Genomic DNA, 25,044 nt, shown 5'->3' on the forward strand with positions numbered 1-25,044 from the left:
TCTTTCATTACTCTGGAAATTTAGCAATATTTTATGGTAGAAATAAAAAAAAATCAAACAAAAATAAACATACTTTAATCAGCCACAAAAGAGTTCACTAGAAATAGCACTCAGAAAAAAGGAAAAAATAGACATCGTACTTATGCCCCAATAATAAAAAAAAGACAATGTATGGATCCTGATTGAATGGAGGGAATTTGTAGAAAGAACAGCAGTTACAGTACAGTGCCAGAATGCTATTTCATATATAAAAGGCTCCATCTGTTGCTATGGAGCTGACAGTCAACATCTAAAAAGCTGACATCTTTGAAGTCAGCTTCAAAGATGACAAAGATGTATGTAGGGTGCAGGCAGACATACACACTTTAATAACAACTAGCGAAACATGTTGCGAGTCCAACACTTTGCCTGTAAATGGGATTCCCCAATCAGGAAAAAAAATGTGTGTATATGTAAAACTGAAAATTATTTCTCACCAAATGTATGACATCATCCTGCCTTAAAAGACACCTGTTATTATCAGCAATGGGCTTTGCTGCCAATTTACCAGATATAGCCCTTAGCAATTCCTTAAATGCTTGACTTTGTTCTGCTTCTCTTTTTCTTTCGTTCAGTAATTCGGCTAAAGATTCCAATTGAGTTAATGCTAATTGCAATGACATTCTATCCGGATGACCTTGGTTAGTGTGATGAAGTAAATCCTGAAAACAATAAACTGTAAGTTTTTAAAGAATATTCGTAACAGTTAGATAAAAGATTAAAAGTTACATAAAAGCAGTGACTGATGTTGTAGGTGTTAGATGATATCTGTATATGATATCAGATGAATTTTGTTTATATTTATATATACAATATTTTCCCAAAATATCTATGTTGAAAGAATTTATTGATCAGATAAAGCTATCGTAATACATTATGTAAAAAAAGCAGCAATATTTTTCGGCCAATTGAGATAGTTTTTTTTCTTTAGTAAGCAATTATGTGTAATTGTAATATTGTAAGTTAGAATTTCCAATGATAGTACACACATTTATAATACATGATGAATAATATATGATAAGTTTCTCAAGAAATCAAACAATTTCAATTTTTTTTAAATAATCAAATCCATTTTAGGTAAATAGTAATATTTGAAAAGTATTTATCGATTAGTTCTAATGAAAAAACTAAATTTTGATGCATCAACAGGTTGTTATATAAACTTGGTACTTTTTGATTTGTTTAAAAACTTTTATAATTACAAGTCACCCAAAATTGACAAAAGTTATGTAAAGATAATAAAATAAAGCATCAATTTAAAAAAAAAGATTAATAAAACTTATAAACATTGCACTAGAATAAAGTTACAGTAAAAACACAACCTATGGAAAGTCTCAAAAAACATGTTTACGAATTATTTAAGGAAGTATCAACCAATCATTTCAATATTTTTTTATAACATTATCAAACCCTTCTTGATCTACAGTACCTTCTTATCATACCTGAATAAAAATTATATCGATGAAAAAATTAAAGAGATCTGTCAATTATGCGGCTACAAAGAGAACACTTTTTCTATCTTCCGTTTCTTTATAACATACCAAACTGTATTTTCCATTCTCATTAATATCAGGAAACGTAGAAGAAAACTTGCCAAGACCCAAGCTAAGTCACATACTTATTCAATTTGTAATAAAATACATACACCGTATCAATGACTTTGTCTTATTTATACCTAATCTTAAAGGAGTTCATTGATGACAGAATGTAACATTTATATGGTAAACGCAAGCATATAGTATAGTAACAAGCTTACAAGAGTCTACAAGTAGATAACTAATCTGCAAAATACAGTAAACATTTCTTTTTTAATTAATTATTTATTTATGTAGCGACAATAGGCAGGTGCCTGATAACAGTTACTGATGATTGAGAATGAATTTTTCAAGTCTTGCCCGACTAAGACTTGGGCCCGGCACATTCAGATAAAAGACAAACACCATCATTCCACCACGCAGATCAGATTTTATATATATATATATTATACATTTTTTATATTATATATATTTCTAAAATCAATCCTTTCAAGACCCATATCACTAATAATATAAATTCAAACATATAATTCAACTCAATCCACCCAAGTACAAATATAAGACAATTCTTACCTTATTTGTATATTTATATTTTTTTCACAAAGATACTTTCACAGAATCCTGCATCACCAGTCGTGTGATATTTATTAAATTACATATTAAAAGATTAAAATTGGAGTCATATACAAGAGTATATGAAGTCACTAAATGAAGTATATTAAAAAACAAACTAAAACAAACACTTAAACATGTATGTGGCCAGCCAAATACTGCAGTACTGAACTATTTAAATAAATATCTTAAGAAATATCTAGAAAGGTGCTGCTATCTATTGCAGCTTTTATGAGTGTCTTCTTCAAAATCTGTCTGAGTTGATGAAGTTGATTTTTTTTTATATTTATATATATTTCTCCAAAATATCTAGATTTTTATTTACGTTTCCTTTTTTAAATTCTAATATTTCTTAATTATTATTAAAATCGGTAATGGAAAGTTTATTGTTTATAAGGTGATCCGCAACATTAGAGAAAGCCAATTTTTATAGTGTCTAAAATGTTGTAACATCTGGCTTTAAAAGATCTATTGGTTTTACGTATATAAATGTCCTCACAATCATAACACTTTATCTTATAAATTCCACAAGTGTATATTATATATAATTGTATAATTATATGAATCAGTATTACTATTATTTGTCTCGGAGATTCCCATCCGGAATTTCAGTATGAGGGGCCAATGTGGCATATCTCATTCAGTGCTGCGGTGCATTTAACACAATACATACAATCCTGCATGTCTCCAGAATTACTGATTTTGGGCTTTTGGAATTATAACTTTAGGATCCAGGCTGACCTTTTCTATGTATTTCTTTAAAGCTTTGTTAATTAATCCATTTTCTGTTATCACAATGGGAGTAACTTCTACTGAGTTCAGTCTGTAAATTTCTTTATATTCTATTTCCAGAGGGTTGTATTATGATTGTATATGTATCTGTTTTGAACTGGTTGCTCCAAAATTAACAGGACTCCCAAAAATACATAAACCTGGCATCCCAATGCAACCTTGGATTCATTTTACACCTGCTCCATCTAATACCGTTTCAAAAATAATAGATAAAATCCTCATGATAAAAATGAATTTACAATATATATATAACATAAAAAATGGATATGAATTTGTAAATAAATTGAAAAATTTAGCAGTTGACAAAAACACTAAGGCGGTAAGTTATGATAGAAGTAAGATGTATGCTAACATACCTGTTAATAAAACAATTTGTATAATAAAAAATAAATTAATAAACAATCATAAACACCCTAAATTTATTGATAACATCATCACTATTATAAGGAATATCTGTCAACAAAATTACTTTGAATTTAACAAGTGTTATAAACAAGAAAATACCTTTCCTATGAGATTTCCTTTGTCAGCCATTATGTCAGAAATACACTTACAAAATTTTTGAAATAAAATAGGTTATGGCATTATTCACACACATTTATTATGAACTCGTTATATGTTGATGTTTTTGTCATTTATGATCCGGTTATAAACAATAAATACCTAATAATTTTAAATAAACTTAAACTCAAATTATAACGATTTAAAATTTACTTATGAAATAGATATAAACAGACCAATAGATTTTCTATATGTCAGCATTCAAATTAACAAAAATAATCAAATTATACCTTCGGTATACAGAAAACGTATAGTTCATAAAGTAACAATTCGTAAAAAAAATCAAATCATCCTTGGTCTCATAAAATTAACATTTATATAAATATGATAATAGAGCTATCCATATACACAAAATAATAAGGAAAACTTAAATACAGAAATAAATATCATAAAATAAATTGCAATTCAAAATGAATGTAGTACTGTAATTGATAATATATATAAAAAAAACAAATAACAAAAATTAATAGGACAATAACTTTAAAATCTATCATAGTGCACAAAGATTGATAATGTTTACTTAAAATATGCATACATTAACAATATTGTTGAAAATATAATCAAAGTTTATGACAAGGAAAAAATTAAACCTGCATACAAAACTAACCACCACATAATAAAACATTTTTAAAAAAACAATAAAAATATTGATTTACACAATTTATATTGGTTTATAAAATAAGGTGTAATAATTGCGAGGCTATCTGTAAAACCAATAGATTGTTTAAAGCCAGATATTATGAACATTTTAGGCATTATAAAGATAAAAAAATGGGCTTCTTTAATGTTGTGGAATCACCTTGTAAACATTAAACATTTCATTGCAGATAATAATAAATTAGAAATGTCAGAAATTAAAAAAGGAAACATAAATAAAAATCTAGATATTTTGGAGAAATATTATATATAAATATTAAAAAATTCAACTTCATCATCTCAGATTTTGAAGAAGACACTCATAAAAGCTGTAATATATAGCAGCACCTTTAGAGATATTTCTTAAGATATTTATTTAAATAGTTCAGTACTGCAGTATTTGGCTGGCCACATACATGTTTAAGTGTTTGTTTTAGTTTGTTTTTTAATATACTTTATTTAATGACTTCATATACTCTTGTATATGATTGAAATTTTAATCTTTTAATACCTAATTTTATAAATATACACACTTGATGATGCAGGATTCTGCAAAAGTACTTTCATAAAAAAAAGTATAAATATACAAATAAGGTAAGAATTGTCTTATATCTGTACTTGGGTTGAATTATTATTTATACTACATATAAATGTAGTAATATAAATATTTATAAGATATAAATATATTAGATATAACATAATAAATATAATTACAAAAATAAAACTAACATTTAAATTATCCTGAGTTGACAACATGGTATGAATAGAACAGAATTATAATATGGTTTATTTCATCCTGGTATTAAACAAATTGCACATACACTTGTATGATCATTTCCTGTTTTCATTCCTTCACTAACTGAATTAAAAATAATTAATAATAATAGAACAGGCACAACTGACAATTCCATAAATTTCTGTGATGCATTTTAACAATTTCAGCCATATCTCAGCTGTTTCTTAACAGATTTGAACACATCAGGTGTTATTTTGTTCATAATGTAAAATATACATATATATATATATATATTACTTCATTGTTCAGTATAACAGAAGTGATATAAATCTCCAGTATGGTTTTTAACATGATAGAAGATACTACTAAATTTTCCCAATGGCCTCATTTCCAGTTTCCATTATTATATCGATTTATGTTTTTTTTTTTTTGTTGTAATTTTAATTCACCTGTGGCTGTTGCCCTCCCTATAAAATGGAATTTGCATCAGTAAATATCTATGCGATATATACTCGGCCTTATTAAAAATTTAAAATTGTGACTTTATTCATGCAAGGAGTAAGTGAGAGGGAGGTGGCGAGAGAACGAGAGAGAGCAATTTTTTCACTTAATTATTACAAGTTTATTAAATGCTGTTTTGTTTGAAATCCTTGTTTTACCATAATACAACACAATGCATTATATTAAGAAAATATCACATAAGATAATACTAAAAATTAAATCTAACAACAGTACCTAGAATAAAATCAGGCACATCTTAAGCTCTTGGCCTGTAATGATACCACCACCATGAAAACTGAAAAAAGATATTATAACAAACCCTCCTTAAACCTAAACTAAATAAATTAAAATGCACTTAAAACAAAAATAAACTTAAGTGACACCAAAAGTTTCATAACCTTTTTATAAATAAACAGAAACACTTTTAAAAACTCTTATTAAGCAAATTTCATCAGGTAAAAGAAAAAAAAAAAAACTTTTGAATAATGGAATTTTGAGTACAATGTTTTGGCAGCAGTGGTCCATATCTAGCTCTTAACTTCAAAACATATGGATGCTAATTACACAATGCATCAAAATTGCTCCATTTTTTAAGTACATAGAGAATCCTGAACACATACAGATGATGCAGAGGAAAAATTCTTCACTCTTATTAAAAAATAATAAAAAGGTTGATTTATTCAAATAAACTCAAACATAACATGTACTACATTATTAATTTATACATTATTCGTATTAATCCTACTACAAGACATTTTTGTTAACATGCTGATTTGATCTAACATAATAAGTAATTCCAAAAATTTTATTATATTGATACTTTCTATTTCAGCACAATGGAATGAACAAAAAATCAGATCAAAAAGTTATATTTGAAATGTATCAGTAAAGGAACAATTTTAGGAGGGATATCCTGCTTCAATTTTCTCACATTGGTCTCTATTTGTTTACTGAGCATCCAGCTGTTCTGTCTGGCTCTTTGTTTTTCTCCTTCCACTCATCACCTCACCTCTTCAGTTCAATATTCTTGCTCCTCAGCAAAAATAAGCAACATAGAAAAATGCATGCATAAAGTTCTTTAAGTCATCAGTTATTATTTTGTAATGACTTATAATGACCGAAACAGGTAAAACAAATTTTAGCATAATTACTTTACTTTGTTCACCTTAAATATAAGTATTATTTTTTGTAAAATCATTCAATTTTACATTTTTTTTAATCTATCTAATATTATATGTTTTATGATATGGATACTGACTTTTGCGACTAAAATTAAATTATTAAGCAAAAGTATCACTACTTTCGCTGACATAAATAAAAGTTATATTTTTAACTTTATAAGTCCAAAGTCCAAAATGAAGACAAAGTAAGAAAAAGTACTCGCTCAATATTTTTAGTAAAAATTACTAATATAAATAAGAGATAACTAACTAAAATAGAGATTAAAAAAAAATCTGGCTCCAAAAGGTAAGAATGAGCAACCTTCACAGGGGAGCACTTTAAAAACTTCTAACCTTAGATTTTAAGTGCAATATAAACCAGGACTGCTGAGATACTATCCAATTATGAGAGCCAGATACTCAGTTACAACCCAAGACAAAAAAAGCAGAGCACAAAATTTCAACATAAATCATACTGGACCCAATTCAATAAAACTATTACATATTACTGACATGTAACTATTACATATTAATGATTAATTCTCCAAAAACCTCTTTTTTGTAAATAAATACTTCTTTTATTCTTAACATAAACAAATGTGTATAATGATCGTTATCTTTTTTTATTTTTATTTTTTTTCTTTAAGGTGAAAACGCTTTCACGTTATCATCACCCAGAACAAAACTATAACAAAACAAATATTAAAAATTAGATTAAAACTAAAATATTAAAAACTTACAGTATCACTGCTAATATACCAAAAAATTAACTACTTTCACAGACCGAATCTTAAAAACAGTATATACTTTATTAAAAAAGAACAACAAAAAAAAAACAAAAAAAAAAGTTAAAATAAACAGAAATAAAATTCAAATCCAAGAGGAATGAAAAGGATCCCTCTTGGATAACAAAAATATTAATAAACTAAAATTAGAACCAAGATAAAAACCATGATAATACAAGATTACAACTGAAATAATAAAAAGAAATATAACCACTAAGATAAAATATACAACACGAATAACAAAACAAAATCAAAATTTATTTTTGAATCGCATTGAATTTTATGAATTATATTAGAACTAATTTAGTTCTAGGATGATTTAGATTTTGGTGACGATAGGATGTCTAGAATACAAATCTTCTAAAAATTGGAGTGTATTAAGTCTTTAGAGCTAGTATGGACTGTATTGGTATTCGGATGAAATGATAACCACCTTCTTCTAGGATAGTTGAATTTAATTTTTGTCACATTAGATACACTTAAAATACTATACAAAACAAGTCACATTAGAATAAGAAAATGCATGACCACACTGGATGGGATTCTTCACTCAAATGGAAGTATGAAAGTGACACAAATGAAACTCACACGCCAGCACTAGTAGATACTAGAGCGCAGCACTAGCTGGCTCAAACTAGGAACAGAACAGAGTACACTACACAAGTCACTACAAAGCCAAGGATATGACAGTATTTTGGGTTAATGAAAATCAAAACCTATTAACTTTGTGATACCAGACAGACCAAAGATATAGTTCTGTTATTAACAACAAATGTGCATCCAATAATATCATTCTGTTTTGATCCATCTGGGTATTTAACTGCGTATGGATTTGTCTTGGAGAGAAATTGGCAAAACATCAGCTGAAAGATGAAACGAGTTGATTTTTTATTGTATATGATAAGGTCAAAATTAAAATTTATATTCTCCACAGAGAATATGAACAGAGATAAAATTAGAAAAATAGGTGTGTCACAATTTAAAAATGTAGTAAACATCAGGTACGAACACCCGTAGGTGCTGTATAATGTGTACTATACATCTGTGTGTATAATATCTTGAGCCTACTCTCATGTCACATACTTTATATTCTTAACTACCTAAAAACATACTTTAATGAGATTCTGATTCTTGTAACCCATATGAAATGACTATAATAATTAAAGCAATTAAGATATTACAGTTAAACAGATTAAAATAATAATAAATATTACGACATATTTACCTGTAAAAACAATATGAACTGAGGAAACCTTTGAACTGGTTTAACCATCAATGCAAAAAATGACAAACGATCGCTTGAATTATTTAGACGTTGCTGTAAAAAATGTAAGTTATTATTATTTTAATATATAAAATATTAGCACAAAAGTAACAGTAAAAAATAATGAATCAATAACAAAATGTTTTACTTATATTTTGTTCCATTGCACCAATTATAACAGTAGTTATTTAGCACTCTGAATCATCTAACACATTAAAAAAGACAGGATCAACAAGTGTTATATGTGAAGAGGCTACCCCCCTTTAGAATTCTTATCAGACGACTTTGAAACAAAAATGTCAGGTATATCCACATAGTTTTTATGAAATTATTTTCAAAGTATTAATTTCATTGGTTATGTCAAAAAGACTTGTAATGCTCCAGTATTAGTGTAAATGTGACATGCATCCTGTGAAAGGTTAGAAAAAATAATGGAACTTACTCAATTCCTATGATCAGTTGTCCCCCATACTCTCAAAATGAAAATCCTTTTAGAAAAAGATCTGTCTAAAAGAAATGTTTGACAAACTTTTTGTCAAACTGTATTTTTAGCAACGATCATTGGTAAAATAGACAGAGCATATAGGAAAGTTAGGAGAATTTTGTGGTACATAAGTTAAAATCTAATAATGTAATAAAATAAGATGGATCCGATTTATAATACGAAAGAAAAGGTTGGTAGGTGAGTGGAGCTATATGGAGGAAATGAATTAGAAACTGGTATTACAAAGAAGAGGAAGTCAAAGAAGATGAAAAGGGAGATACAATACTGAGATCTGAATTTAATAGAGCATTAAAGGATTTGGATGAGAAAAAAGTTTCTAGGATAGACGGGATACCTGCAGAATTACTTGTAGGTGCAGGTGAGAAAGTGATAGATAGGTTGATTATAAAAAACTGGTGTGTAATAATTACAAAAAGGGGAGGTTCCATCAGACTTCAAAAAGTGTTATTGTCACGATACCAAACAAAGCAGGAGCAGATAAATGTGAAGAATGCAGAACAGTTAGCTTAACTAGCGATGAATCAAGAATCTTAACTAGAATTCAGTACAGAAGAATTGAGAGGAGAGTGGAAGAAGTGTTAGGAGAAGACCGATTTGGTTTCAGGAAAAGTATAGTGACAAGGGAAGCAATTTTAGGGCTCAGATTAATAGTAGAAGGAAGATTAAAGAAAAACAAACCAACATACATGGCATTTATAGACTTAGAAAAGGCATTTGATAACGTACACTGGAATAAAACATTCAACATTTTTAAAAATATTCAAGTATAGAGATAAGTATAGGTTAAAGTGTACGTATAGAAGAACAACTGCTAACATTTACAGGAACCAAACTGCAACAGTAGTAATCGAAGAGCACAAGAAAGAAGCAGTAATAAAAAAGAGAGTCAGACAAGGATGTTCCCTATCCCCTTTACTTTTTATTCTTTACGTAGAACTAGCAGTTAATGATGTTAAAGAACAGGTTAGATCGGGAATAACAATTCAAGGTGAAAAGATATAAAGATGCTACGACTTACTGATGATATAGTAATTCTAGCTGAAAGTAAAAAAGATTTAGAAGAAACAATGAATGGCATGGATAAAGTCCTATACAAGAACTACCTCATGAAAATGAACAAGTGGAAAACAAAAGTAATAAAAGTAGTAGAAATAAAGTAGATGGACCACTGAATATAGAAGTAGAATGTGAAAAGATTATGGAGGTAGAAGAATTTTGTTATTTGGGAGGTAGAATTACTAAACATAGATGAAGCAGAAGCGATATAGATGCCAAATAGCTCAGGTGAAACGAGCTTTCAGTCAAAAATATAATTTGCTAATTTGCTTACATCAGAGATTAATTTTTAAACATCCGGAAAATATTTTTGAAAATATATGTTTGGAGTGTAACTTTACATGGAAGTGACACTTGGATGATTGGAGTACTTGAGAAGAAAGAGATTAGAAACTTTTGAAATATGGTGTTCTATGAGAATGTTAAAAATCAGGTGGGTGGATAATAAGACAAATACAAACTCTAAAAATTACAGGGGACTCTCACTCCTAGACACATCTTTCAAGAATCATCCTCAACTCAAGAAACAACCAGGAGAATACCAGGAAGGTTTCAGACCCTGGAGGAGTTGTCCAGACCAGATCATGAGGCTCAAGCTAATAATGGATTACAAGAAGAAAAGAAACAGAGACATGGTGATAACATTTGTAGATTTCATGAAAGCTTATGTCTGCATCCACAGAGAATCCCAACTAAAAATTTCAAGACACCTCAGACTACATTATCAAATTAACATAATAAAACTAACCCTAACAAACACTAAGTCAAAGATAAAATTGAGAAGCGAGCTAGCTCTTGGAACCTCCCAGATCACAATAGGACTGCGCCAAGGCGAAGGGCTCACACCACTATTACTCAACTGTGCTCTAGAAATGGTAATGATGGAATGGCCTAATAAATGGCCCCCAAACCTAAAAATAGATAAAAAAAAACAACAGAATGTCTCGGTTTTGCCAACGCTTGGCACTGCTAGCAAACAAAATGGATGAAGATAAATCACAGACGTTAGAACTTCAAAACATTGCAAATAAAATTGACCTCAAAATTTCATTTGAAAATACAGAAGTTATGATCCAAAAATCAACATGATTAAAAGAAGTAAACATAAACAGTAATAAAATCAAAAGCTAAAGGTCAAAAATTAACCTGGTACACTTACAACAAAAATTGCCGATCAATAAACACAAAAATAATACACTACAGCACAGTTATAAAACCAGAAGCCACTTATGCAGCAGAAACACTCTTACACCTGAACGATCAAAGACCAACAGACTCCAGAAAATTGAAAGAAGAATCTGCATCAATAAAAAGTTCCAGAAAGACAGGCAGTGGTGGATTGTGCCCAACAAAGTCATGTACAAAGAGTTAGAACCCATCACTATACCAAGCATAAGAGGAGACTAGGATTCTTTGGACATATACAGATGCAAGATTCAAGACTTCTGAAACAGCTAATACAGTACAATCTTGACTCAAAAAACACCAAGACAGGATGCAGATGGATCAGAGAAATAAGAGAGGATTTGAAGAAAATTTGCCTTACAACAGTAGACACTACAGATAAGATAAACAAACAAGAAAATCAAGAACAAAAACACTTACTTCACACTCACAAGAAAACAACTCACAACAGAAATATTTTCAACACTAGAAAGGGCACAAAGATCGAAATGTATGAAAAAAGACTGGGAGGATTGCAAGGCTCAAAGAGTTCTATCAAAGAGACTTGGATAATGGACTGACTAAAATGATCCTATGCGGTCATAAAATATAATAATAATAATAGCCAAAATTCTTTGGCTATCAAAATGACATCAGACTTCACACATAAACTATTACAACTCAATAAACAAATACTGAGTGATGATGACAAAAAAACATTGTTGAAGCCAGCTTTGTGGTAAGTGAAAAAATCGCTAAGCATTCTAAATCATTTGAAGGAGAATTTATCAAAGAATTGTCTTCTGATATGTATCCAAAGTATACTGCAAGTATATGACCTGAAAAATAAGACTTCATGAATATTGGTTTGTCAAACGAATATATTGTTGTCCAACAGATAACAATTATGGCTGATGATATAAAAAAATTTAAAGAAGATCACTAGATCGGAAACGTTTACTCCTGCTTTGGATAACAGTACAGATTTTTATAAATTATATTTGGTGGAAGAAAAATATACTAATTTACATACATACCTTTTCAAGAAAAATCATTTGTTCACATATATCTATGAATAGTTTTTTCAAGGATGAGATACAACAAATCAAAAATCTGAACAAGAATAATAGACAAAAACCAAAAATAATTTCTATGCGATTATCCTTAACATCAATATCGATAGCTTTGTAGTTCAAGTACAAGGCTATCTTTACATTAAATTCTTATATTGTTCAATATATATAAAATTTATGTAGAGCATAATACCAATCCATTACATTATATGTAAATGAAATAAGATGTAACACAACTCATTTTAATTAATTTAATATTAATATTTTTTATTTGATAATTTTTAAACTCCAGAGACAGAATGATAATAATTTGGCCCCTGAACTAGGAAATTTTGCCCATGCCTGAGTTAAATTAACCAAAATGTGCAAAACAACACAGTTATTTCACCCTCTTTTCAACAAAGTGCAGGAAAACACAATCATTTCACTCTCTTTTGGTAAGTTGTTTACTGGCTCGGTAACTTGTACAAGACAATTCCGTAAAATATCTAGTTACATACGTTAAAATACAGACTTTTAACTTTACTCTCGAAAAATTTCAGTTATTACATTGGCTTTTTTAAAAAAAAAAGTACCACCATTTCCAGTAATGGTATCAAAATCAATTTTTGAAACACGTAAACAGTTTCAAAACATTAAAAAATTTCACTTTTTACAAATTGGGGCTGGTGGTTGAAAATAAAGGATGAAATGTGTCGATCCAGGCTATGCATTAAAAAAGCGTGATAAAAATATTAATAATTATTTTTGTACAGCCACTATCCATTTATATAATCATTTTTTTATTTAAACATAAAAAAAATTTTATTTCTAAAAATTTAATTCTGATGTGTTGTATATTATTTGCTGTATCGATTTATTTTAAATGACTAAAAAATGAATCCCATTTCATCAAATACTGTAGAATCTTTTACAAATACTTATTTTATAAAAAGGATAAAAATTATGAGCACACCAATGTACATAATAATAACATCCATGTTGTAAAAAGTATGTTTTACTTAATTGCTGATGATTAATTGAAAACAAAACAACAAAACAATGTTCAAAACAACACTAACATAATTTAATTCTACATAAGAGTAACAGCTCTTACTAGAAGGAAAATTATTTATTACAATATATCTTTTACAGTGCATATTTATTGTTTTATTTTTTATTATATATTATTTGTTGTAATTAACACATTACCTCCCAAAGTTGTGTTGTTCCGTTAGTACAAAACAACAGTACAAAATTATTATGAATATAATTTTTTTCTGTTATGTCACTTTTATTTAGATTTTTTATAATTCTGAAATATATGGACATTTTATTGATTTTTTTTTTTTTTTTTTTATATATTTTTGCACATATTTCCTTTCTTATATAAACTTGAATAATGTATTGGCTTTATCAATGCATTCAGGATCTGCTTTCCTAAGAAATAAAAGTATGTACATTCTTAGAAATTTTTTGTTTGTTTTGTCAGTTATTCTTATTATGTTTTGTTTATTGTCGAGTCATTTCTGTTATGACTACACTTCGTGTTTCTTTGCTTTCCAATGGAATGTGCAAGTGTTGCGTTGGTACAATGTTAGGAATTTACTGCTAGATGAGATAAGCTGCCGTATGTGGTGCCTCGATCAAAACAAATTGTCTGTCATTACCGCAGCTACGATATATTTATATCTTTCAGTTTATATGCAATATTTAGATTTTAGTGCACGATAAATAACTTTTTTATTTCATAATATAAATTTAGATATTAGTTTCAGTTATCACCATACAGTTAAGACATAATTATTATTAGCATATCAATATTGACCAGTATATTCTTCTATGAGTTTTTAACAAGAATATTACAGAACTGCTTCCAGTACTCAATGAGATCAAGGAAGAGGAAACAGCATGATCGATGCAGTAATTATATCACCTGATGTCGATGAAAATACCGACAAAGAAAACACTGATAATAACCAAACTGTTATCAACGATCGTGGTGATCTCATTTCATCAGACACCACTGGTTCTTTTGAAGTCCATATAGTTCTATTACTACAGAACTGACTAAACATAATACGGCAAAACAAAAATCAAGGAACCTACACTGTGTCCATATTGGGAAAATTCTTTACCAACATCAAAAATTTGAAATGATAGTCAAATAAATAAACCTGTGGATGAAATAAAAAACCAATAGGCAGTCAACAGTTCTTGAAACACTCAAATTAATTTTTGATAATATTTTCCTAATTATTGCATATTCTATCCCATACACTAAGGAAAAAATGACCCTACCTTAAAATTGTCCAGACGTCAATAACATTTTTGGAATTCCTATTCTGACAGGCTATCACTCGTTTTCCAAATGTAAGATGTACTAGAGTAAAGATCCCGATAAAGGATACCTCTTGTACGAGAGACAATGCCACAAAATAATTTGATGAAATTAAAAAGTACATTCATTTATCAGACGATACAAAACTAGAAAAATCAACAAAAAAAAATGTTCAAAACTCTGTCCATATTATAATGAATTGAATATCAAATTCAACTGATTTGGGGTGTTTTCTCATAAAATTAAATTAATGAGCAAATGGTCCCTTATTTTGGATGTCGTTCAGCAAAAATGTTCATGAGAGGAACGCCGGTGAAACTTTTATTTTAGCAACAAGAAATAAAATTTGCCAGACAGAATTTAAATGGCTGTTAGTTATGTCATTACTTCTATCAGTGAAAATTGCGGAATCTGACAAGAGACAGAAATTTACTGCTAGGACACTACACTAAATGAGTTTACCTGAAAATGTACGGAGACAAAACTGACCGTATTATAGACAGAACTAAAACTAATACAAGATGAAGCTGTAAATTGTGTCATAGTAAAACTGTTTATATTTGTAAGAAATGCCAAGTCTTTTTACACGTAGAATATTTTAAAGATTTTACAGATCAGCTGAAAAGTAAAATTATAAATATTAAAGAAAATAGTTTGAACTGAAATTATTGTAATTAATATTTATTATTATTTGTATAAATAAAATTATTTTACATAATTATCAGTCGTACGTTTACTGTTTTCATCATTTCCCAATATTGCATTAACGCAACATCGCAATTCGCAGGGAACTCCCAATGTTGCGTGAATGCAACAGGTCATAACTCAAAAATTACATATACAAGTTTCCCCTTTAATTGTTCTTTTGGGAAGAGACGGGTTAAAATAAAATTTACTGCGGCAAATAGCCTGTAATAATTAATTAATAGTAATATAATCTCTGTTAATACCTAAATTACACTTAAATATCTATTTTAATTTACGCATTGCAAAGCATATATTATTCCTGTAGATTACCGAATAAAATATTAACATGTGATTCTAAAGCAACAAATTTATTTTTCCCAACAATAACTTATTATTGCCTTAGATTGTTGATATTTATTGTAAATTTAAACAAAACTGTTAAAAATACTTTTTTTAATTACCCCCCAATAAGTATGACAAATTTTAGTCAACCGCACTTTATAATTGCCGGTACAAAACTGTTTATTATTATCAAAAAATTCTTTTGAAGCAATTATTAAAGAAATATAATTTTTTAATCTTTTTTAAATTAACAATTAAATAATAATTTAACGACCTGAAACTTTACAAGGGTAAAAGTAAAACATCCATGCATTAACTATATATTTCACAGAATTGTTTTCTGAAAGTCATAGAGCTCACAAACCGCATAAATAAAAAAAATAGAACATAAACCGTGTTCCTCCACAGTTTTAGGCAAATAGAAATGATATATTTGTTGCGTTCAGACAAGTTAATATAATAATGTAAAACAGAAAAGTCTTTAATTCAAAACACATTATCATTTTTAACAGCAGTTACAAAGTTACAACAGCTCTAACTCAGGTGCCTTATTTTTAGTCAGATTGTACATATAATAATTTGAAGAACTTACCTTGAAAAATTCTTTAAGCGCAGTCTTTCTACCGGTTTCAGATCTAAAAACATCCATGGCGACTGAAAAATTATTAATAAATCCGCTATATATATCTAACACGATCGCTTTTGAAAATGATGCGACAAATACATCACCAATTCTACGATCACGATCCCAATTGGAAACTGCTTCGGCTAGAGCTATTCTGAACAAAGTATGGCACTGTAAAATTTCTGGTAACCGATAGAATATCGTCGATATTTTACTTGAACTTAATAAAGCAGGGCTTGATTCCTCCAATGACTTTTTATAATCCTAAAATAAAAAGAAAAAGAACATACAAAAACTGTTTTTCTCTTCATCAGATATGTAACAAATTTACAATACCTTGAAATCTCTAATGGTAAGCACCTTCTTGAGATGTTTGCCTCTGAAGATAAGGAGTATTTTTGAGATGTAAATAAATGTTATTAGACATTTACTCTGTAATTTGACTGGAAATCAAATTTTTATTAAAATTTCTATCTTAGAGTAGAGAATTCCAGACACAAACTAAAATATTGTATAAAATTGATACAGTTATCTATCCGTTAAAGATTTCACCATTTTTATAAAGCAAATACAAAAAACAACAAACAACAAATGTAAAAAAATGAAAGAAAAAAGATCTTTAGCAAATTCTGACTGACATAAGACTGAATGCCACAATGAAGTTTAATTTAAAATTTTACAACTGACAATTAAAAAAATACATATTATTTTGTTACCTGAACATGTAACTCTAAATTATGATCATTTTCTTTATTATGATGGCAATCTTCAAAACACATTTACAGAACGGTGGTGATCATTAATTGGATAATTTAAAATAACTAAACTTGGGAATTTATGAGTGAAAATTAGAATTATTTACGCTACAAAAAAAAAAAAAAAATTCTTTTATTACTTTACATATAAAGATTTTGAAATCGGTTTGCCAGTTTTGTATTTAACCGATCAAAAATTAACCATACACCATTCACAAAATTTTGATGGTCGTCATATCCTTCATTTGAATGTTCACGGTGTTGTTACCTGGTTTGGTAAGATTAATGAGGTAAACTTGTCCTTGGAGAGTACGCCAAGGCTGCCTGATTTAATTCCCTGTCAGAACACTGAATCCAAAATTAAAATATATTTTTATCGAACAACATAAATGGATATGGGCTGGCTGACAATTATAGCAGAAATAAAACTATAAGAGTGTGCATCTTATCGACTGATTTTGCCTTGGTGGAATGTTTAACAGAACGTGAAAGATTATACGCAGAAAAATATTTTGAATGTTCCTGTCTCCAAGTTAGAATCTTCACTGTAATAATTATATGCTCGTGCAAATCTTCAAATACAAAATTTGCTTTTGAACCCTTTTATAGAAAATTGGAGGAGTAATTAGAATAATGCTGCTGAAAATACCTTAAGTATCATACTATTTTGGCAGGTAATTAAACAACTAAAACATGAATTACAAGGTACAATGGACTCTTACCACTAAGGTTTCAGTTTTTTATGCGGTCAAATGATGCGATTGTTCTTTTTTCAAATAGATTCTTATGCAAAATGGATAAATTTGTGAAAAAACGCAAGCGTGCAATCTAAATCAAGCGAATCGATCGGTAAAAACACAAGATTGTATAATGACAGTTATTTAAATTATGGTTTTACCTCGCCGAATGGAAAGCCACAGTGCACTGGAAACTTAACAACCGGGTCATAAAAGAAAACCACTGGAATTTTTTGAAAGAAAATTACATACACTGAGAAATCAACAAGCTTCTATTTGTAAATCAAGCTATACCGATAGAAGTACACTTGAAACACCTCATTTTGTAGCTTTAAGAGCAGCTAAGATGTCCAAACTGCATACAATTGCAGAAAACCTCATATTGCCTGCTGCAGTTGATATGGTCAGTGTTTTAACAGGCGTGGAAGAAACAAAAATATAAAAAAAAGTTCTGCTTTCTAACGACACAGTATCAAGAAGAATTGATGACATGGCTGCTGATGTTCACGATCAGAAAATTCACAAAGTAAGTTCCAGTGAATTTTTTAGAATTCGATTTGATGAATCAACAGTTGCGGCAAAAATTTCTCAGTTCTAATGTTTTGTGAGATATGAATGCAATAAGGACAGATCAATCTAAGAAAATTTGTTGTTTTGCAAATCAATACCTGGTCTTGGAACACAACAATGTGTTTTTGATGATTTTTATGAAGCTACTAAAACTATAACACAGATCGGGCAAAATATATTGCACTATGTAGTGACAGTGCAAAAGCGATAACAGGAAAAAACAGTGAATTTCTGGAAAAATTAATATCAAGGGTGGAATGGACACACTGCTTCCTTCACGGACATGCTCTTGCCACAAAAATATGCCAGAAAATCTCAAATAAATTTTTTGTAAAGCTGTAAGAACGGTAAATTTTATTAAAAGTTGGTCATCACAGAACAGGTTATTTGCTATGTGATGAAATTGGCAAAAAGAAAGAATTTTTTCTTTTCTATACAAAAGTCAAACGGTTATTGCGGGAGAAAGTGTTAACCTGGTTATTGGAATTGCGAGATAAATATTTTTCAATGGTAAACAAACGCCACTCTCAATGTTTTTACAGAATAATAAGTATACGTTGCTGTTGGCTTACTTAGTTGATATATTTAAACGACTTGAATGTGAGTAATCTACAAGTACATGGTAAAAACATTTTATTAACAAGATACGAAGTTCATGCTTTCATTAAAAACTTGATATCTGGATTACTCGCCTTCAAAGCAGAAATTCTGACGTTTCCACTCACTTCCAATCGTATTGAGAAAAATTTGAATGAAGTAGATACTATTATTCACCACTGTTTCACCACAGTTTGGACAGCATGAAAATGCATTTGGTGTGAGCTAAAAATTCAATTAGCAGAGTATTTCCCGGAAGATAAAAATGATTTCTCAAAGAGGTGGGTACTGAATCCATTTAGAGAAAACATTGCAACTGCTAAAGTTACCAATTGAGATGCACAATCAGCTCATCGAAATGTCTGCCAATAAAATACTACAACTACAATTCACATCTGAAAAATTAGATATGTTTTGGCTTGCTTGTCAAAGTGAACATGGAAATTTAGAAAACATAAGCGTAGAAAATATTAATCCCTTTTCAAGTCTTACCTTTGTGAAAAGGGTTTTTCATCTATGGTTACACTATCACTTGAAAACAATTTGCTTCTGTGTGTTTCTAACATAGATTCACATGTGGTGAAACTTTTAAATGAAAAACAAACGCAACTACTTCATTAATTTATTTTCTTTACATGTATACTTATAAATGTAAGTAAAATGTTTTTAATAAATGATTTTTTTCTCATAAAATGATTTCATTATTGATTATAAGTTGTAGGCTAATTTCATGACCCCCAGGTTGAGAAATGCTGATTAAGAGGATTATTGCAATAGGAAACCTGGAACTCTGTACATCATCTAACTTTTTGATCAGAAGACATAGACACCACCTATAAACACATTTTTGAAATTCTAAAAAATAATTTTTAGAAATTAGTTGCCTTTTCAATTACTAAAAAGAAATATAATGATAAAAATGAAGACAAGGGCTGGGTGACGACTAACATCTGGGTGTCAGGTTCATGGAAGGAGTTGCAATACGATGGATAGGGTGTCTAGCAATGTTTGTTTTAAGAAATATGTATCTGACTATAAGAAAATCTTTAAAAGATGTTTTAATCCGGAAAAATATAGGTATAATAATAATAGAATTGAAAAACAAAAGAATAATATTAGTACTTCCTGGAGGAATGATGAGGGAGCAGATGGTTATTTGATAAAGCAATAATGAATTTTTGGAACTCTTGCCTACTGACGGTGTAACTGATGGTCTTTTTGGATTCTTTAAATCAACATTTTTTAAAAATATGCAAGTAACACCACAAAACAAGTCAAGTTGTCTATTAAAAAATCTTCCCACTACCTATGTTTCACTTGAGATTTTTAAAGTGTCTGCTTCTGAAGTAATTAATATCTATTATATAACCAATAAAGCCATAAACAATAATGGCTTGAAAAAGATTCCACCTTCTGTTTTGAGACAGTGTTCTTTGATAGCTGTTCCACTGATGTATCTGATTAATTTATCACATAAGATGGGAGTCTTTCCAGATTTACTCAAATATGCTAACATAATTCCAGTTTTCAAAAAAGACTCGATATCTGAATTTAACAATTATAACCCAACTGCGATTACTCCTGCATTATCATAAGTCCCTGAAAAGGCTCTAGCTTCCCAGCAACTCTTGCTTTGAAAATAATACATTGTTCATCATACACAGTTTGATTTCTGTAAAGCTAAGAATACTGTAATAATACTAATTTTTAACAAAAACTGTTGTTCTTAAAGAGTCTCAACTGGTTCTTGGTATCTTCTGTGATTTATTAAAAGCATTTGATACTGCTGCAGAAGCTTGAGTACTATGGTGTTTGTGAAGCTGCTCTTACGCTGCTTGTGTCCTATTTAAAAGACTGTAGGCAGAGTGTTCATGTTAGATTATTGCTAACAGGAGTAGCAATTAAAAGTTGGTACCCGACAGTGTTCCTCAGGGTTCTATTCTCGGGCCAATATGTTTCTGATTTAAGTAATGACTTTCCAAACTTGATGCGTCTGTCAAGGCCAAACTGCTGATGACACCATGGTAGATTTTACAAATTTAAATTAATCTAACTTCTCTAATTTAGTGAGTAGTGATCTTATCAAATGAATGATGATTTATAGCTAATGGTTTGCTACTTAATACCAATAAAACACAAGCAATAAGGTTTCATTTATAACACGGAACAGTTACTGAAACTCAATTTATGGATATCTTAAAAATTTCAAGCTCTGCTAATTTTCTGGGTCTCACAATTGATGATCCTGTTACTTGAAAGGACCGCATTCAATGTGTCATCTAAATTAGACTGGGCTTTTTTTTTCTACTTACTCCATAATATATAACAAACAAAGAAGCTTTGTTGATGGTGTATTATATATATTTATATTCCCTTTAAATTACAGAGATTATTTTTGGAGGTAATTCTGTTGATAGCAAAAAAAATTTATTACTCAAAAAAAAGATCATTCATGTGATTTGTCAACTGAAACCTGGTGATTTCATAGAAGTTCTTTTAGATATTTTAGAATCCTCACTTTTCCACCCATTTATATTTTCCAGACTATACTATTTACTGAAGATAAATTATCACAACTGAAACATAGCTCTGACTTTCATATTTATGACACCCGGAATAAAAATGTACAGTCCTACCCAAAGCACAGGACATCTACCTATGAACATACCAAATAATGCTGTTATATATTTTTATAATAAACTGCCACCGTATATTAAAATTGACCAATCAGAAGGGATTTAGGAAGATTTTGCAAAACTTTTTGGTGAATAGGTGCTATTAAAATGGTACGCGAATATCTGTCTGATGAGCAGTAGTTGTCTGTCTTCATCATTTTCCAGATCACATGCAGGGATTAAAATATAAAAATGTGTTAGAACTTATGGAAATTATCTTTAATTGTGCTTTATTTGTAACATGCTACTGGAGTATGGCTTGAAAATAATGTTGTTATAACTGTAATTTTGGTATTAATTTGTGACATTGTTATTTTGCATTATTTTATGTATATTTTGTGACCCTACACCTACCACATAGATTTATTATTTCTGCATATATGGTATTATGCAATAATTATATAAAATACATAAATAAATTATTACAACTACGGTAAAGATATATTAGCATAATAAGATACATACATTCACAAGTCTATGCAAAGATGATAAATAGTTATTTTCTGACTGTACAATATCAGCTACTATATGACGTCGTTTTTCCTCTTGAGGTGACAAATGTGGAGGAGGAGGTGGTAACGAAGGAGGTAAAAGACGGCGGTGCACCAAACCAGATTCTTCTTCAACCTTAAAAAACAGAACAAAATAACATTATTTGTGTAATTAAACAAAAACACTACTAAAAAATGATAAATTGTAAAACCCAATAAATAGATTTTTCTGATAGATTACATAATAAATATATGATATAGACCGCAGTAGGAATGACTAGATTTTTGTTACACCACAAGGAAAAAAGAACTGTCCCAGCATTTGCCTTGGTAGATCATAGGAAACTGGATAAAACCTTGATCAGAGCAACATCAATATATAATATACAATTTAATTATAAAATAATACAATTACAACATTCAATAATTATAAAATAAAAAATAGATATGATTAAAGTCTATATTATCTATTTAAAATATAAATACTGACTAACCTTAAATTAAACACATAAGAGTATTAAATATACAAAATAACTACAAGTAATTCAAAACAGAGGAAATTAATGAAAATTATTTGAGCTAATAGTAAATGTTGAACAGATGCTGCTACAAGAATTGAGGTATTTTTAATTAGAATTATTTAAAAATGCATCAACAAAGTAGCATTGTTTCTGTAAAAAAAAAAAAAAAAAAATTATTTTATTTTAAATAGATCTTTGAAAAGATTGTTTAATAGATGGTAATTTATTAAAAATGGCAACGGGACCGTAGTAAGGCTCTTTCTTGTAAGCTGAAGTATTCATTTTGTTGCACAATTTAACACAATATTCTTATTAAAAAAAAAGTCTACCTTTTTTATAAGAGTAAAACTAAGTAAGCTTTTAAACACTATCTGATATACAATAGTCCAGACAAGCATTTATGTGATAATATTTTGAAGTACAGTTTACAGAGAGTGAATGAATACTGCAACAGAATAGTTTAAAATATAAATTGTTTATATTTTGAAAGCCAAATTGTTATGTATAGTGATGGCCATTTATTGTGACCACAATGGGACACTACCTTTGTAAACAAAGTAACATAAGTTCTTTTTAATTTTTTCATCACTGTATTTTCAGTGTATAAATTAAAATCAAACATAAAATAAAAAATTGAAAATATATTTACTTGCACATACAAATATAAGCTTACTTACTGAATTCTATACGTATTTTGTTGCCATTACAACTTTAGTTTTTTATAATGAAACTAACTCAAATTAAACAAAATAAGCAGCTCAAATATAAAAAAAAACCATACAAAAGTAAGGTACTTTAGGACAATTAATTTATATAAAATATAGATAGATGACGTTGATTTAACAGTGAATTTTATTAGACAGTAATACTGTTAATTATTTTTTCACTCATTAATAAATATACAAGAAAATTGAACTAATGTACACATAGTAGTGTACTTAAATAACAAATATAAAAACTAGATAATGTTCTGCACCTAAATTCTTAAAATATTCAAAATATTAATATTAGCTACTTATCAGTAGCTTCAAAATTAAAAAAAAAAATCTAAAGTGGTCAGAAACTTTTTAGTACAATACTTTTAATTCCACTTCAGCTTAAATTGTTTCTCAATCATAGACTGAATGTATTCTGGTTACATATATTGTCATCCTGATATCGTTGATGGTGCTTCAAGAGTAGCAAAAATGTGCTGTTCTGGAATCCAGCAAAGGTCCTTTCTAGGGGCCATTGATGAGAATGAGCTGTACCATAAGGGTGCATAAAACCAATGAGGGCATCATGCTCTTCAAAAGATACATCACATACATTTCCAATCCACCAAGTATCGTCATTCATGCAAGCCACATATTGGCCTGGTTGCAAGCTGGTAAGTGATATGTGTTGAGCAGTTTATCAGTTTCATAAACATCAGCTTCAAATGCTGAAGTATCATTTGAGACTCTGCTAACTTGGGTTTTAGTTTTGCACTGGCTTAAACTGGGGTCTCTTGTTCCAGCAACTGTGTGACCACTACTAAATCAGTTTTCCTGTTCAGGTCAGATTTTCTCAACTTCTCTTGGAATAAAAAAGATTCTGATCCTGGAATATTTTCTTTACAAAATTCCAATAAGTCTTTTGGTGTCAATATCTGGTTTTCTATAGGTCGCTGAAGACTGGCACGTGCTATTAATTATTTTGTAGTACCTCTAATTCCATCACAGGGTGATTTTCTGTGGCTAGTACCAAAGATGTTCCATTTAGATATTATCCCAAAGTCTTCTTCATGATGGGACAAATTCATAAAATTCTTGTATTGAGCAGCTGAACCATCACTGAAGTAGTGATGGTTTAACAATCACTGACCGTGCAAATGCTAAGATTCTGAAGCTCGTTTTTATAGTAATAAACCATGTATGGATGCTGTGTAACTTGACTGTTTTCCCAATTGAATCCCTGTATAGCATCTTGCACAACAAACAAAGTTCTCAGCAAAATCCATCAGGATAATGGTATGATTATCATTTAAATTTTCCTTCAGTTATTTTAAATATGAACTTTGATGTTTTGAAACAAAATGGTGGCTAGTTAGGCAAAAAACTTTAGGGTACGCTCTTCAATAAAATTTTCCTTGGTCACTTGTTGCATCTCCAATGTATCTGTCTGTATGAATCCACTACTTATATACTATTAGTTCCTCCACGTCATCATCTTTAAGCTCTCTAATAAATAGGACTCCAATACAGTTTTTCCAGGACACTGTTCACAATGTTGTAGCATGCAATTCTTAGATTTTAAGCTGCGGACAGTTTTCTCAATCAATACC

At 29.3% G+C, this 25,044-nt stretch overlaps 1 protein-coding gene across 1 annotated transcript in view; it reads right to left on the reverse strand.

Moving 5' to 3' along the window:
* Nucleotides 1-25,044, reverse strand: part of LOC142334077 (rho guanine nucleotide exchange factor 10-like) — a 238,382-nt gene that overhangs the window by 79,080 nt on the left and 134,258 nt on the right. Inside the window, exons 6-9 of the mRNA XM_075381754.1 lie at nucleotides 22,193-22,354; nucleotides 16,361-16,657; nucleotides 8,583-8,675; nucleotides 477-701 (exon numbers count right to left, since the gene is read on the reverse strand). Coding sequence (XP_075237869.1) covers nucleotides 477-701; nucleotides 8,583-8,675; nucleotides 16,361-16,657; nucleotides 22,193-22,354 — 777 coding nt within the window. The remainder of the gene's footprint in view (nucleotides 1-476; nucleotides 702-8,582; nucleotides 8,676-16,360; nucleotides 16,658-22,192; nucleotides 22,355-25,044) is intronic.

This window comes from Lycorma delicatula, chromosome 13 (assembly GCF_047948215.1).
Source record: "Lycorma delicatula isolate Av1 chromosome 13, ASM4794821v1, whole genome shotgun sequence".
In the NCBI taxonomy this organism is placed as follows: domain Eukaryota; kingdom Metazoa; phylum Arthropoda; class Insecta; order Hemiptera; family Fulgoridae; genus Lycorma; species Lycorma delicatula.